Source organism: Scleropages formosus, chromosome 8 (genome assembly GCF_900964775.1).
Source record: "Scleropages formosus chromosome 8, fSclFor1.1, whole genome shotgun sequence".
NCBI lineage: Eukaryota > Metazoa > Chordata > Actinopteri > Osteoglossiformes > Osteoglossidae > Scleropages > Scleropages formosus.
In genome coordinates this window covers 27,886,173-27,900,757 of record NC_041813.1, presented here as the reverse complement: position 1 = coordinate 27,900,757, position 14,585 = coordinate 27,886,173, and the positions used below count along the sequence as shown (strand labels likewise).

Here is a 14,585-nt window from a genome sequence, read left to right as displayed (position 1 = left end):
CCCCTGTAGTTTGAGAAAACAGAAAATGATATGAAAAAAAAAACATTTGATAGGGTGATATCTTTCTAAATTATTTTGTTTTCATATTATATTTTCTGGGTCACCGCAACTGTGCTGTAAATGCAAAGCCTCTCCAGGCACTTTGATACATTTATTCTAGGAATGCGAATGGGAAAAAGGTAGCATATGCAACCAGAAAATTAAGGGGAAAAAATATGATGTCCCCCATCTATTTTCTTAAAGCACAACCCAGGCTTTTTTCCCGAGGATGTTACTGTACAGTAGCTAACTGCTCTTACACATATGGCATATAAATGGGTTGAAATGGGACCCAATGAATACTGATAACACACACACACTTGCTGAAGCCACTTGTCCCAAGCAAGGTTGTAGCAAGCCAGAGCCTAACCTGGCAGCACAGGATGCAAGGCTGGGGTGGGGAGAATACACTCTGGATGGGACACCAGTCCATCACAAGGCACCCCAAACAGGACTTGAACCCTAGACCCCCCAGAGAGCAGGACCCATCCAAACCCGCTGCACCACTGCAGCCCCTAATACTGATAATGAATTGTGAATTTTCTGGACACCCTTCTGGAAGAGATTAGAAGTGCTACGTCATCATACCTGAGATATATTCTATCCTTTTGACACTGATGCCTTGCTGTATATATGTGGACACGTTTGCAAAGTCATGATGTACTGTCTCTGCCTGCATGTTGCTGTGACAGTGTGCTGTTTATAAAAGCAATTTAAAAAAATATATTTTCCACATCCTGGCTGAATCTTTAAATTACAGGCACTGTAATTCACTCTTCTGGGAATGCTGAACACCTGTGTTGCATGTTTCTCTCCCCATGTCTCTGCTATTGGCAAAAAAAATATATCTTAAAATTGTGACTAATATTAAATTCTATTAGATATTAATGAAATATTATTGTGAATAAAATCCCTTTTTATTGGCATGGTTGTTCTGGAAGTTGTATGTCAGTCAAACAAAAAATAAACACATACTCTGCTCTGTATGTATACAGTATTTATGTTATTTTGATTTTTTAATGAAGAGTTTAAAAACTGCTCTTAGGAAGAGAAATGGCTCAATGAAGCCCCAAAAAGCACACGTGATAGACCTGTGGTGGTCAGCTGTCTTTAAAATTTACTGGATCATCATTATTATCAGGGGAGATCTGGAAGAATCTGGGATAACAGGGGTTGCAGTCATCCCTGTCCATGGACCACGACAGCTCTTTTGAGTTTTAGGGAATAAATTTAAAGTAGAACCTAATCAGCACGTTAAACAAATAATAGACACTTAACAGAATGCTCAGAGTTGCGTCTGACTGGCCGAAGCATTCCCATGTATCTCCTCTACTCGTTTCTCTGCTTTGGCTTCCTATAGCTGCCCGGATCAAATTTAAGACCCTGGTTCAAGATATTTACAAGATTTGATCAACTGCTGCACCCCAGCCAGGCCACTACGCTCTTCCACATCTGCCCGCTTGGTGGTCCCACGCACGAAAGGTACTGGTTTTGTTGTGATGGAACGACCTCCCCCTCTCACTCAGAACTGCTGAATCTCTGTCCACATTTAACAAGAGCCTGAAAACTCACCTCTTCCAGACTTGCTTTGCCTATGATCTCTTAAGTTCATATAAGGCATAAATGTTCATGCTCTATAACTTTAAGATGATGCCCTGAGAAACCTTTAAGCAGCTACTCCTATAATGTAACGTAAATAGTTATATGTATCTCCAAAAAAAATATTATTATTACTAGGACGGTGATCAGGAATCGTGAATAAAGTTTCATGCAGCTGCTCGTGTGATCAACATTGGTGTATATGGTGGAAAGAAACAAACTAACTGCGCTTAAGAATCACATGTCTGCAACTATGTCTTTCTCCTAATGTAACGAACATATTGTATTTTCTACAAGATATCGTCACTTTGGAGAAAAGCATCTGCAAAATCAATAAATGTAAATGTATGTAAATGCTAATATAGCATAGAAGAAATTATGCATTGAAACAACATGGAGTTGAAGTAGCCCAGAAAACCAGTGTGACCTATTGACCTGATGGACCAAGGTGTCCTACTCCTGTTGTCCAGAACTGCCCTTCTTCTGGACTTAGTGCTCACTGGCCGGTAGGGAGCGCTGTTCCCCCTGTACTCAGTGTCAATGGCAGGAAGAGTGTTTTCATCAGATTTGGCAAAACTATCTTTCACAGCAAATCTGGAACAAAGAGATGAGTATAAACATCCTGGCATGTGGGTTACATCCCATATTTAGCTCTCTTAATGGGGCCACCCAATCAGTCTAAGAATAGGCACACGAATGTCCTACCTAGACGTGCTAAAAAAGGCACTAGTGGTGTAAAATGGCACCATGCTTTTTTTTCACTCTTTATACCAGTCTTTTAGGGGAGGAGTCGGGCTGTTTTGTAAATTGGTTATGTCTCAGACATGCTTTAGGCCAAAGACAAGAGCAAAATTCTGAGAGTGAGCTGGTTTTTCTCCTGTTTTGTGTAGCCATTACATTACATGTAATGCAAGGGAGGGGGTGTGGTTGAGCAGCAGCACAGTGGGCTTGGCTGGGTCCTGCTCTCTAGTGGGTCTGAGGTTCAAGTCCTGCTTGGGGTGCCTTGCAATAGACTGGCATCCCACCCTGGGTGTGTCCCCTCTCCCTCCAGCCTTGTGTTGCCAGATTAGGCTCTGGTTCAGCATGACCCTGCTTGGGACAAGTGGCTTCAGCCAGTGTGTGTGTAACACAAATGTAATCTAATCTATGGTGGCTATGCAAATACACACACACACACACACACACACACACACACACACACACACACACACACACACACACACACACACACACTGGTTGAACCCACTTGTCCAAGTGGGGTCATAGCAAGCCAGAACCTAACCCAGCAACACAGGGTGCAGGGCTGGAGGGGGAGGTGACACACCCATGATGGGAAGCCAGTCCACCATACAACACCCCAAGCAGGACTCAAACCCCAGACCCACGAGAGAGCAAGACCCAGCTAAATCCGCTGCACCACCGCAGCCCCCCTATGGCCACTTAAAACAGACAAGTATGTCTTTCTTTTGTTTAAAAAGCACTAAACCTCCAGCAACCCTGCACCGTAATCAAATGGATAATTATACGAAAGGTATATTTAAAATGGGCTTTTGTGTAATATGTATGTGAGGACCAGAGATGTTGCTGAGTAGGCTGACACTTTCAGATATATCTGCATATTTATTTTTTTGTCAAAGTTGGATGGAATTTTGCAATTTATTCACACAGTATGAAATCTAAAATTCAATTTGTCCTGGACCACCAGAAATGAACCAGAGAAGAAGTCCTCAAGTGCTATTAACTGTCAGTTCCACCTGAAATCATTTGCATACCAAATGCTTTTCTTCAACGCAATTTGTACCACTTTTACACCTTCATACCTATACAGCTGCACGTACCGAAGCAATGCGGGTGAAGCTACAGCAGCATTACCAAGAGCAAAATAATTCACAAAAATAACTTCTATATACAGAAATATTGCCCAAAATTTGTTTGTTGCTCCGTTTTATTTGAAACTCTGTGAAGAAAAGTGTCAAAGTCACTTAGTTTTAGAAAAAATTCATAATTGAATGGATGGATGAGTGGACCGATGGAGCAGTCGATTCACGGGTTGACCAATGGATCGGTCTATTGATGAATTGAACTTTCGATGGCTATGATCAAGCTTAAAGCAATGTAATCGACGAAAACAAAATGCAGATGATATTAATACAATGAGAATAATCTAAAGTAGGTCTGTATGTGTTTATGTAGTATTTTAGGTAAACTCTATAGCCCAGTGACATTACAAATTTCCGTGACGTGTTCATTTTGTGGACGCGGCTGCTGTGTTACGGTAAAGGGCCGGTTCGGCGGCGGCCCCGCGTTGGGCCCATACGGCATCGGACACGCCGAGCTGTGCCGGAGATACGAAAACTCAGCACCACCCCACCCCTCCTGGGGAAAACCAATAACAGAGTGCATCATCATCGCTCTGTCATTCCCCCATCTGTCCTCTTCATCACAGGGGCTGCACATCCTGGGCGTCGAGGCGCAGCGGGTTTGCCCGTTCGCTTCCTATTCCGTGCTTCGCTTTCATTGTCATTATTTCACACACATTGACCCTTCTGCATCTACAGAGTCGCTCCAGAGAGGAAGATTAGAAGCGTTACGCAAATTGCTCTGCGTTCTGATGAGAAGGCAGCGGGATTGTGGTTATTTAAAGGTTTTTCCAAGGTTTTGTTGTTGGGAATAATCGGTCTCTCCTCCTCCTCCTCCTCCTCCTCCTCCTCCTCCTGTGGGGGGTGAGCGGAGGACTCATCGCGGCTGCCCGACCTTCTTGCATGACCGTTAAGAGGCGTCGTTGAGCCAGCCGCCCTTCCCGCTCCAGCACCTTGGACAGCGCACCCGCAGCCGGGCAGCAGGGCAGCCGGACAGTGCGAGTTACGCTCGGGGCGGAAAGGGGGCAGCGCAGCGCGGCGCAGCGCAGCGCAGCGAAGGAGCTCCTCCCGCTTGTACCTCGCCGGAGCACCTCGGAGCGCCATCCATCCCACCTTCAGTGAGTAGCGCTTCATTATCATATCGCTCTTTTGTCCGATGTGCTGTTTGTTTCCCGGCGACGTGCCTTCGCTTCGTCCTTTTCACATTACATGAGTTCCGGACATCACACGCAGGTGAGGTAGCCGACGTGCGTGTAGGGCTGTCTCCGCGCGCGTGCGGTCCGTGCGTGAAAACGCCGGGGATCGTGCGAACGAAACGGGAAGATGCGCCCGCGTCCCGACAAAGCCGCGCCGTCTATTTGTTCGGGGGGAAACTCACCAGGCTCCTGCTTTTTTTCCCCCTTTGAATGTCGATTGTAATGATAATGGCATAGATAGAGATGACAAGGTTCGGGATGCCTAGGAAGCGCTTTCCATATATAACTTATCTTTGGAAAATAACACACATTTACGCAACAAAATGCGATGCGTTTGCGAATGTTTTGTCTGCCTACAGCGTCTCGCCGTGTTTACATTTTATGCCATGGCTCCCATCTTACACCTAAGATGGATGCTGACGCTTATTTATTTACAGCACCGCACTGTGCTCATCCGTTTTTAAAACAATCCAATATGCACATCTATGTGAATATATATAATTTATAAATAGGATTGTTTTAAAAACGGATGAGCACAGTGCGGTGCTGTACATACATACACACACACACACATATATATTTAATTTTAGATTTTAAATTCCACGACATGATAACCGAGGAATCCAAATAGCCATAACAGGAGAGAATGACAGAATTCTGCGCGGAAATTGTGCACGCGCGACATATATTTTCCAGCCGCACGGAGAGAACGGAGTGCCTTTGTGAATGTGCCGCGCGAGGCTGCGTGCGATTTTCGCCCTTCTACGTCACAAAGAACGATTTCGACGTCCGCCGTATCCATGGTGACGTCACGCCAAACACGGTGACGTTGAGCGGCCAGCACGTGGGAAACGCGAATTATTCGGATTATCGGAAGCGCAGAGTATTGTTGCAGTTCTCTGTTTTCCAAAAATATACCCAAAGTGACTGGGATTAACATGCAGGCTCCTGCTGTTCTTAAATTTGGGAATTACAGGTGAATAATACAACATATATTTTTGAGTTGTCTATTTATCGCTTAGGAAGACCAATTTAAATATTAAGAGTTAAATCATTCCAATTTATACAATTTTTGTTTGATCTGATTGGCCTGAAATTCAGATCAATATTTTTGTGTATCAATGCACTTATGAAAATGGAAGCGAACATGACCATCTGTACAGGAGCTGCACTGTATTTTAGGCGTAAATTGTATACAGAACATTCACTAATGACATTTCTGAGAAGTATTAAAGAGACTGATGTGTAATTATGATCCAGTTGTACTTGATTTAGCTTTGGTCGGCCAAAAACAGGCGTTATCTGCACGTACTGCTCGGGCTCACGGTGAAGTTCTGTTTTTGCTTCTTAGATGCAGCCTCCTCACCTGGACGGAGCTGATCGGCAGCAGAGAGAGCAAAGAAATCCCCTCTGACAGACCCCCAGCAGACTGTCCATCCAGTTAGGGCGTACAAGAGAAACTGGTCCATGCAGACGGTTACTCAGTGACGCAAACTGTCACGCAGATACCATCGTTCGCTCTGATCGCCTTTAAAGCAAGGCTGACTTGTCCTTCTTGCCCCACCGGCTTTCACCACGGGTACAATGGGTACCGTGCTCTCGCTATCCCCTAGCTACCGGAAGGCAACGCTTTTTGAGGATGGGCCAGCCACCGTGGGCCACTACACAGCTGTACAGAACAGCAAGAACGCCAAGGACAAGAACCTGAAACGTCACTCGCTCATCAATGTGTTGCCCTGGAAACGAATCGTGGCTGTCTCGGCCAAAAGGAAGGGCTCCAAGAAGGTCCAGCCAGACTCAACGTACCAGAACAATGTGAGCAACCTCAACAACCAGAACATAAAAAAGTCACAGTCATGCGCCGACCTCGCCACATTTGCCCAGGAACCAGTAGGCGCCTCCATCCCAAGCTCCAAGACTACAGGTGATGTGGTGTCCTCGGCCAAGAAGTCAACGCTGGCCAACGGCAGCACCGCGGCGGGCACGCCCAAGCGAGTCATCGTCCAGGCCTCCACCAGTGAGCTGTTGCGCTGCCTGGGCGAGTTCCTGTGTCGGAGGTGTTTCCGACTCAAGCAGCTGTCTCCGAGCGACCCGGTGCTGTGGTTGCGCAGCGTAGACCGCTCCCTCCTGCTGCAGGGGTGGCAAGACCAAGGCTTCATCACCCCTGCCAACGTGGTGTTCGTCTACATGCTGTGCAGGGATGTGGTCTCCTCGGAAGTGGCCACGGAGCAGGAGCTGCAGGCCTCTCTTCTGACTTGCCTGTATCTGTCCTACTCCTACATGGGCAACGAGATCTCCTACCCACTGAAACCCTTCTTGGTGGAGAGCTGCAAGGAGGCTTTCTGGGACCGCTGCCTCTCTATCATTAACCTCATGAGTGCCAAGATGCTCCAGATCAACTCTGACCCTCATTACTTCACCCAGGTTTTTGCCGATCTCAAGAAGGAAAGCGAGAAGGAAGAGAGTCACCTTCTCATAGGTCTGGACCGGTGAGGGATGCTGGGTCAAGCAAATGTAGGACAGGGACTCTGGTCTGGCATTTATACTTTTAAGAAGCTGAGCTGGATGTGCAAAACCGGGAGACACCAGTTTGGGCGTTGTTTTCCAACTCACAATAGGTACAAATACATATAAATAATTTAGCTGGAATGTTCCCACTAAAAATGAAGATCTTGAATCAGATTTTTGGAATGCAGCTGGCCAGAAAATATTTCAGAAGTGTCACGACAGGCAGATTGTTAGCATATCTGAAGCTCACATACTGAACACGTGGGAAACGTCAGTATTAACTTAGAGCATAAAAACAAAAACACTATAGAAGTAATAAAACAGAATTGTTAGACCTGGAATAAAACCAGATATTTGGATTTTACTGGGGATATTTTGTGACGGAGACTCGAAATGTCGGACAAAAAGAACATGTACTGCATATATAGTATGTTATGTATGCACTGTAAATAGACACAGAAACATGAAAACGTATTTAAAAACGTTAAAAAAAAAAAAAAGAAAAGGAAACATTAAAAAAGAAAGATGGGACATCAGTAGTAATCCACAGCGAGCTGTTTGTATTGGACTATGTATGAGGGGTGCTGTAGGCGTTAATCCTCCCTGGTTCGTGCCATTGCCTATGTGTGTGTCCGTGCCCACGGCACGTGACTGGTGTCCTGCGATGTCCGGGGCTGGGAGGTACAAATGCTCACGCTTTCCACTGCAGCTGCTGCAACGGTGGCTCCTTTTCACCAGTGACGATGAGCGGGAGGGACAAACGGAAGGCGCAGAATACAGCAGCAAGCTTGGCAAGGCAAAGAGAGCGAAGGGAAGACGTTTCAAAGTGTTAGGGATGACCTGCTTTACTTTTCGTCTGGGACGAGAAAATAAATGCTTTTGGAAATACCCACTGCAGGTTTTTGCCTTGTAGGTATAATTATCTAAGCAGTGTGTTGCAGGCTTCTGTGGGGCCTGGAAGGACAACCCTCAAAATTGGCATGATCTAACAGAGGTCACTGCTTAGTTATGTCCCCCATCCATTAATGTGATGATATTATGCTGTTGTCACTAAGTCAGCAGAAAGACAGGTCCACCTTCTTCATAGGGATGAAAGCTCAGGGCCGCGTGATCCCCAGTGCCACGTTGAGACACAAGTTCGACAGAAATCAAAGCAGTCCAAAGCTCAGCAGAAAATTCAAGGGAGCTCTGATGACTGCTTACTTTTTTAGGTACATTACTGACAAAACGTTCCGCATCACATGGAGGTGGACCACAGCTGACGTAAACTGATGAATTAAAAACTACACGAGTTGAGATGGAACTTGGTATCTACGGTTTCAGTGTATTTTTAGTATACCGCAGTTCATCACGAACATACTTGAAGTATATTGAAATGTGCAAAACTGATTTTGTGTATCTTCAATTTTTTTCTTAGAACATGTTAAAAAAAAAATCTAGCAGGTCTAATAGGAAGTCATATACCTTTGAGGCAAAATGATCCTCAGTGAGGGGATGAGCCCAAAAATGATTTGTGACTTCATCAGATGAATTACGAGTTTGCCGGAGAGGGACTCCGCAGTCTCGTGACTTCCACAGTTTGCTGCATATGGTACTGAGTGGAATTATCATCTGTGATCTAACCAGGTCCTAACAACCGTGTCAATTGAGGGCAAACCGTTTTGTTGTATCCCAAAGATTCATGCACTGTAAAATCCTGTATCGCAAATTCCATTACTCTCAGTTAGCCGGTGCGGACAAGACACAGATTACCCAACCTAACCGAAGCTCATCCGAGTTACGGACTGTATGTTACATCATACTGCTTTCTATCAAGACTATACGACAAAATTTAGCCCACACCCTGCCCATCATCTTCCCACCGAGGCTAACTGATCGATGATAAAGCCCTATGTGCGTAACCCATGTAGGGTCTGCTTATTGGTAACCTTCATTATTTTCACAGTTTGAAATATTCTTAGCCCAGAGATCCTGTAGTGCAATACAGATCAATTAAACTGTTTTGGAGAATCAGATTTATTTGCTTATTTAGAAAATTAATATCCCGTAAAATCTGCTTATTGCTCCCAAAGACAAAACTCATTTTTGTGGGAAGACCAATGAACCGCTCTTAACAATCGCAAAGTAAACAGGTTGAGGCCAAACTGAGCGATACCGAAACGCTCCTTGCGTCAAGTTTCAGATGCAGTACTGTACTTAGAAGTAAGACCTCAGAGGTAAATGAAAGTAAGTCCCTCCCGTCATCAGCATCTTCCATGATACTAGTTTATGGGTAATTAAGACAATAGGGAGATATGTCCCATATTAATCTGTGCAGTGTTGTCACATTTTTGCACTTTGTAAGTTAAATTTCTAGTTTTGGATTTAGCGAATGATGTGCAAATACATTTGGACTGGGAGGAGAGTACAAAATATTTCTTGTTGATAGTATTTTCAGTAGGTGTCATGTTATACACACTTAAACACAACGTAGTTTTAGGTAGGCAGATATGCGTAGATGCCACTTGTTTACAGGTGCCACATTGTCATGTTGGTGTAAAAGTTGATTTGAAAAACAGGTGCCATGTTTATTTTAAGCTAAATTATTTGATTAAATCATCTGTGCTTTACGTCTATTTTTCCTACACCTTGAAGTGACATTTTGGGGAAAAAAAATGTCCCCTCAAGGTAGTAAATTCTGAAGAAAAGAAAACACTCCATAAAGGTCAACACCTTAAAAATGCTATAATATTTTGTTGCTATTTTTCTGTAAATTTCAATGAGATGGAGGTAGGAATCATTTACAGAAGGAGCCTGTAGAACCCCAAAAAAAAATGAAAACAAAGGAGGGAGTGCATATATGACAGACGAATACCCGCCAAGGATGGTGGTGTTATCTACACGACGAGCAGAACACATTTGTTAACAGGGCAAAGAGACAAAATACATTATAAATCCTGTCACAAAATATGGAGCTGGTGACATCTGGAAGCTTTCCACCTGAACCAGTGCTGGTTTACAAGCTATTTTACTGATATTCCACATAAAAGTCTCATTTATCTTGCCACGCAGTGTATTGGCCCTGAACAACTGGATAAGAAGAGGAGAAATTTATTAATGATTCTACAGTTGAAACTGGCTAAGAAAAAGCATCATATCATGAATTTATGTTCCCTGAGATGGGAGTTTTGACTTTGAGGAACTGGGGTGCAAACTAAAGATGCGTCAGGTATCAATTCACATCCAGGATGCCGTTTTATGGGGAGAACAACTTCCCTGCAGATCAGAGAAGCTGGAATCCTGAGAACAAAGCAACGTTCAACATCTTATTCGTTCTGAATATTTTATGCAACACAAAGTTGGGACTTTTAAATAGCTTCACTCATTTCTCAGCCCACTGCTGCCAGCACTGCACAGCACAGCTTCAACCAGGAGTCTTAAATCTATGACTTTGCATTGGGTAAGAGGCCAGATTTCACCTTCTAAGACCACCCCACCACAGCCAGATGAGGTTGAACCTTCGGCCTGCATTGAGACTTTAAGCACATGTGACAAGAGCCCACCGAGATCATTACTATCTGCTTTTTCTGTTGTGTGGTGTCATAGACAATCTCACCACGCTTGAGTGTTTACATGAATGGTAAACGCCGGACACAAGGTCTGGGGTCCTCCACTTTGCTTCCCCTTTCAGCCTGATGTGCCATCTTTTCTTACATGCAGCACTATGTAGTTGATTGTAAAATACTTTGGAAAAGTTTAGAATAATAAGTATTTTTCTCTCTTCTCGTGTTTTGTGTTGCGTACACCTTTTAGAGCAGAACAATGTGTTATAGCAGAAGGAGACACACACACAGCGAATTCGTGTGTGTGAGATGATGTGTGTGTGCACTGCACCAGTCTGGACAGCTGGGTTTACTGGAGGGATGGAGTGGAGTCTTAACTGGTGGGATGGGGCAGAGTGTGCGTAGATGATCGGCGCGAGCTCGCATTGTTTCAGCTGTTCTGCTGCATTTTTTCTGCTCATTCTTACTGTTTTTGTTACTTTGACGAGAAATAAAGAGCACTGATTGTTCACAGTACCAAAATGAATCTTTCCACGTGTTTTGTGTGAGTGCCGAGAAACCTTCAAAATCCCGTGACGTGGCCCTTTATGGTGTCCTTTGAACATGAGTGCACACTGTTGAAAAAGGGGGTCGCTAAATCGTGAGCTCGAGCTAAAAAGTCTTTAGGAGATCAAGTTATGCCAGTTTGTGTTTGAAATTAATCAGTTTTCCTGTATCCATCCATCCATCCATCCATCATCTAGGCTGCTTAGTCCTTCTAGGGTTGCAGTGAAAGGCATTGCACCTGACCCCCATGCTGGACCTTGTGGGTGGTGGGCCCACATGGCCCCCCCATGTTGCCTTTTCGTGTTGAGCCCGGTCGGGTTATGTGGGATGTCCGGCCACCAGGTGCTCGCCTAGGAACAGTACCTCCAGGTCTGGCTCCAGGGGTAGGTCCTGGTGACCCTGTTCCGGGCAGGGTAAACGTTGACTTGTTTACATTCGTCATAAGGGTTTTTTGGATCGTGTTAGTCTGGATCTTCACTCCAGACCTGGTCGCCATGGGAGACCCCATCAGGAGCATACTGCTCCTGACGATATAGCTCTGGAGATCCCTAGATCACGCAAACCCTTCCGTCACGACAAGGCCCCAATCCAGGAAAGGATTTTCCTGTGTCAAGAGAAGGAATTTACAATCGAAAGCCAGGGCCACGAAGCCCAGTCAGAGACAACTGCCCTTCCTCGTGACGTGTCGTTCACACACATCTCTAGTTCACAGTTCACGTTCTCCGGTTATCGATCCCTCGCTTTGTTTTCCAACCACGTCTACGGATCGTCCTTCCAATGCCGATCGCCGCTCGACCGACCCTTCCCCTTCGTCCCCTGACCACGCCCATGGATCTTCGCTCTGACCCCGACCTGCCAATCAACCGACCCTTTGCCTGGCCCCGACACCGAGAACTTGCCTGATCCCTTGACTCCAGACGAACGACTCTGCACTGCGGTCCAGCCGTCCCGGCTCCCTCGGTTCCACGTGGTAATATAATGAGGCATTTTTTAAAATAATGAAACATATTGCAATTATTTTAGTACTGATTTATTTGAAGGAATATACTCACAGGTACCATATATAAAAAATTCAAAAATATTCGACACACTGAATATGATCCCAACGTTACTGTTTTTGAATGGTGGTGATGAGCAAATTCAGGGAAGACCTGCAGAGACTAAGTAAATAAGCGTTAATCTCTGCCTATTCCTATATATACAAGCTGTGGCACCATTCTGTAGCTGAGCTACATGTGCTGAAAATTTGCCAACACTTTGTAAGTCTCCCTGCTGGATGAGCAGAGCAGGTGTGTCGCAGTGAGCAACAGACCACTGTCTGTGGGGCAGACATCCCTGTACACACAGAATAAGCCAAGTGGACAGTTGTGAACATTGACGTCCCTCTTTAGGAACCTCACCGGGACCTCATTCACTACTCCTTTGTAGCCATCATCTTCCAGTAGAAGTCACTCATCAGAATCTGGCCATATTTATATTTTGGCAGACTTCCAATACTCCGTTGGTGGGCGCTCGCCTTTGGTAGTAATCAGTATGGTACTGGCTGATGTTCGGTCAATAGCCAGTGTTGTATTGGTTGGTGCTGGATCAAACAAAGCTGAACTCTCATTAGAAGGACAAATGATGAATCTGGGGTTAGCCTGCTTTGGACATACCGTGCAAAGATGGGATTCCCTCAAAAAATCTAATGCTTGAGAAAGTTGAAAGAAAATTAAGACGACAACCAGCAGCCAGAGATGGGCTCAATCACGGTGACACAGGACATCCGTTTCATCACTAAGAGCATGAGCGGAGGACAGAAGTTTCTGGAGACTCGATGGCACTTAACAACATTGGTGGGTGCAGGGTGCTCTTCCTGGACTTCAACATTCCTAAACAGCTCTTCATCTCGGTGCGGAGAAGCAAAGTCATAAAGAACAAGATGCTGAGCATTGCTGTGTTGCTGCAGCACATTATCTTGACATCGGTGTCAACTGAAGCCTGAATGGAGGTGTTTCCATGGCAACATCCCCTCAGGGTCAGTGCACCCGTGCTGGTTGACCTACAGTTACGGGCTTCCAGCCTAATGCACCAGACGACATCCTGTGGGGCAGTCTGTGCCACTTAACACTTCAGATTTTTTTTTTTTGCTGCTTTTTCCTGGGACTTGAGCCACTCCCCCAGCAGTGATCTGGAACAGGGTGTGATCGATTATTCTCACCCTGAAGCACGCTGGGACTGTGCGGTAAATGGGTGCAGACTGCTCATCTCAGTGGATGAGCAGCCATCGGAGCACGCTGCCAACCGTGGACCAGACGTCACCCCTTTGCGTGCTTCTTCTGCTGCCTGACTCCACGTCTGCCGTCTGCTCTGTTTCCACAGATGAGAACACGGCAGGACGCTCAGGTCCGGCCTGCTCCCTGGGAAGGTCCGCCAACATTACCGTTACCTCCAAAGCCAGCAGATCTTGTTAAGAATCTGTGGTCCTTGCTACACAACGTGTGTCGCTGCATGAAAGAGCTGAACGTTCATGTATTGTATATGCGTCCATTACAGATCAGCGCAATGGATCAGCATAACAGATTAGAATGTTATAGCAACGGGTCATGGAGCAGCATCTACCAAACTTTTACACTGCTTTACTGTAAATTTACAAGTACTGCATCCCTCTCATGAGTCTCAGAAGGAAGCTCTACCAGCAGGAGACGGAGCACACGAATCCTGCTCTCCTATTGGTCGGCCGCAGCAGCCAGGACAGGTGGAGGAGTTTAGGGGGTTGCTATGGAAACGTTCTCCAGATTAGTTCTGCAACATGTGTGATGCGCTCTGTGTGTCGGCGAAGGTGGGTTGGGAGCGCTAGAAAAGCAATTTTCAAAAGTGTTTGTTTTCCGAGGATTGCTTTCATAACCGTGTGTGTGTAGGCAGCATCTCCTGCTCTCGAACTGTCCAGCGAGTGTAGAACTGTTCTCACTGCCTGGGTCTGAGTTTTTGGGGTGCTGTCCTCGGGTGGGGGGGGGGCATAATCAACATTATTATGATAAAAATCCTCCAGTTTTGCTGGAGTGAGGCATATTCCCTTCTTCTAATAAACTGGGTATCCAAAGTGAAGCCTCATCACACCAGTCCTTCTCCTCACCCACCACTGCATCATGGTCAGTGTGTCCTCAGCGGATGTAAGTTCTTCCTGAACGTTAATCACGAGAGTGTACCTGAGTAGGACTGCGGGTTCTGCATTTTGCTGATTGGGCTTACAAGTAAATAGATGAGGTGGGTGGCAACTGGGGGTGAGCTAGCGGGGGAAATCTGGGTGAATGGGT

The 14,585-nt window shown here is 45.5% G+C and overlaps 1 protein-coding gene across 2 annotated transcripts; it reads left to right on the top strand.

Annotated features, from left to right (window-relative positions):
- Positions 1-4,538: 4,538 nt before the first annotated feature.
- Positions 4,539-11,238, top strand: LOC108936989 (cyclin-dependent kinase 5 activator 1-like). Of its 2 annotated transcripts, none has more exons than XM_018756691.2 (2): positions 4,539-4,615; positions 6,045-11,238. In XM_018756691.2, the coding sequence occupies exon 2, from the start codon at positions 6,278-6,280 to the stop codon at positions 7,184-7,186; it is 909 nt and encodes a 302-aa protein (XP_018612207.1). In that variant the 5' UTR covers positions 4,539-4,615; positions 6,045-6,277; the 3' UTR covers positions 7,187-11,238. The 2 variants fall into 2 exon arrangements, with proteins under 2 accessions (XP_018612207.1, XP_018612217.1); XM_018756701.2 differs by lacking the exon at positions 4,539-4,615 and adding an exon at positions 5,571-5,669.
- The last annotated feature ends 3,347 nt before the right edge of the window (positions 11,239-14,585 follow it).

Bases quoted from the DNA above. Each gene is read 5' to 3' on its own strand.
- LOC108936989 (XM_018756691.2), top strand. From the start codon at position 6,278: ATGGGTACCGTGCTCTCGCTATCCCCTAGCTACCGGAAGGCAACGCTT.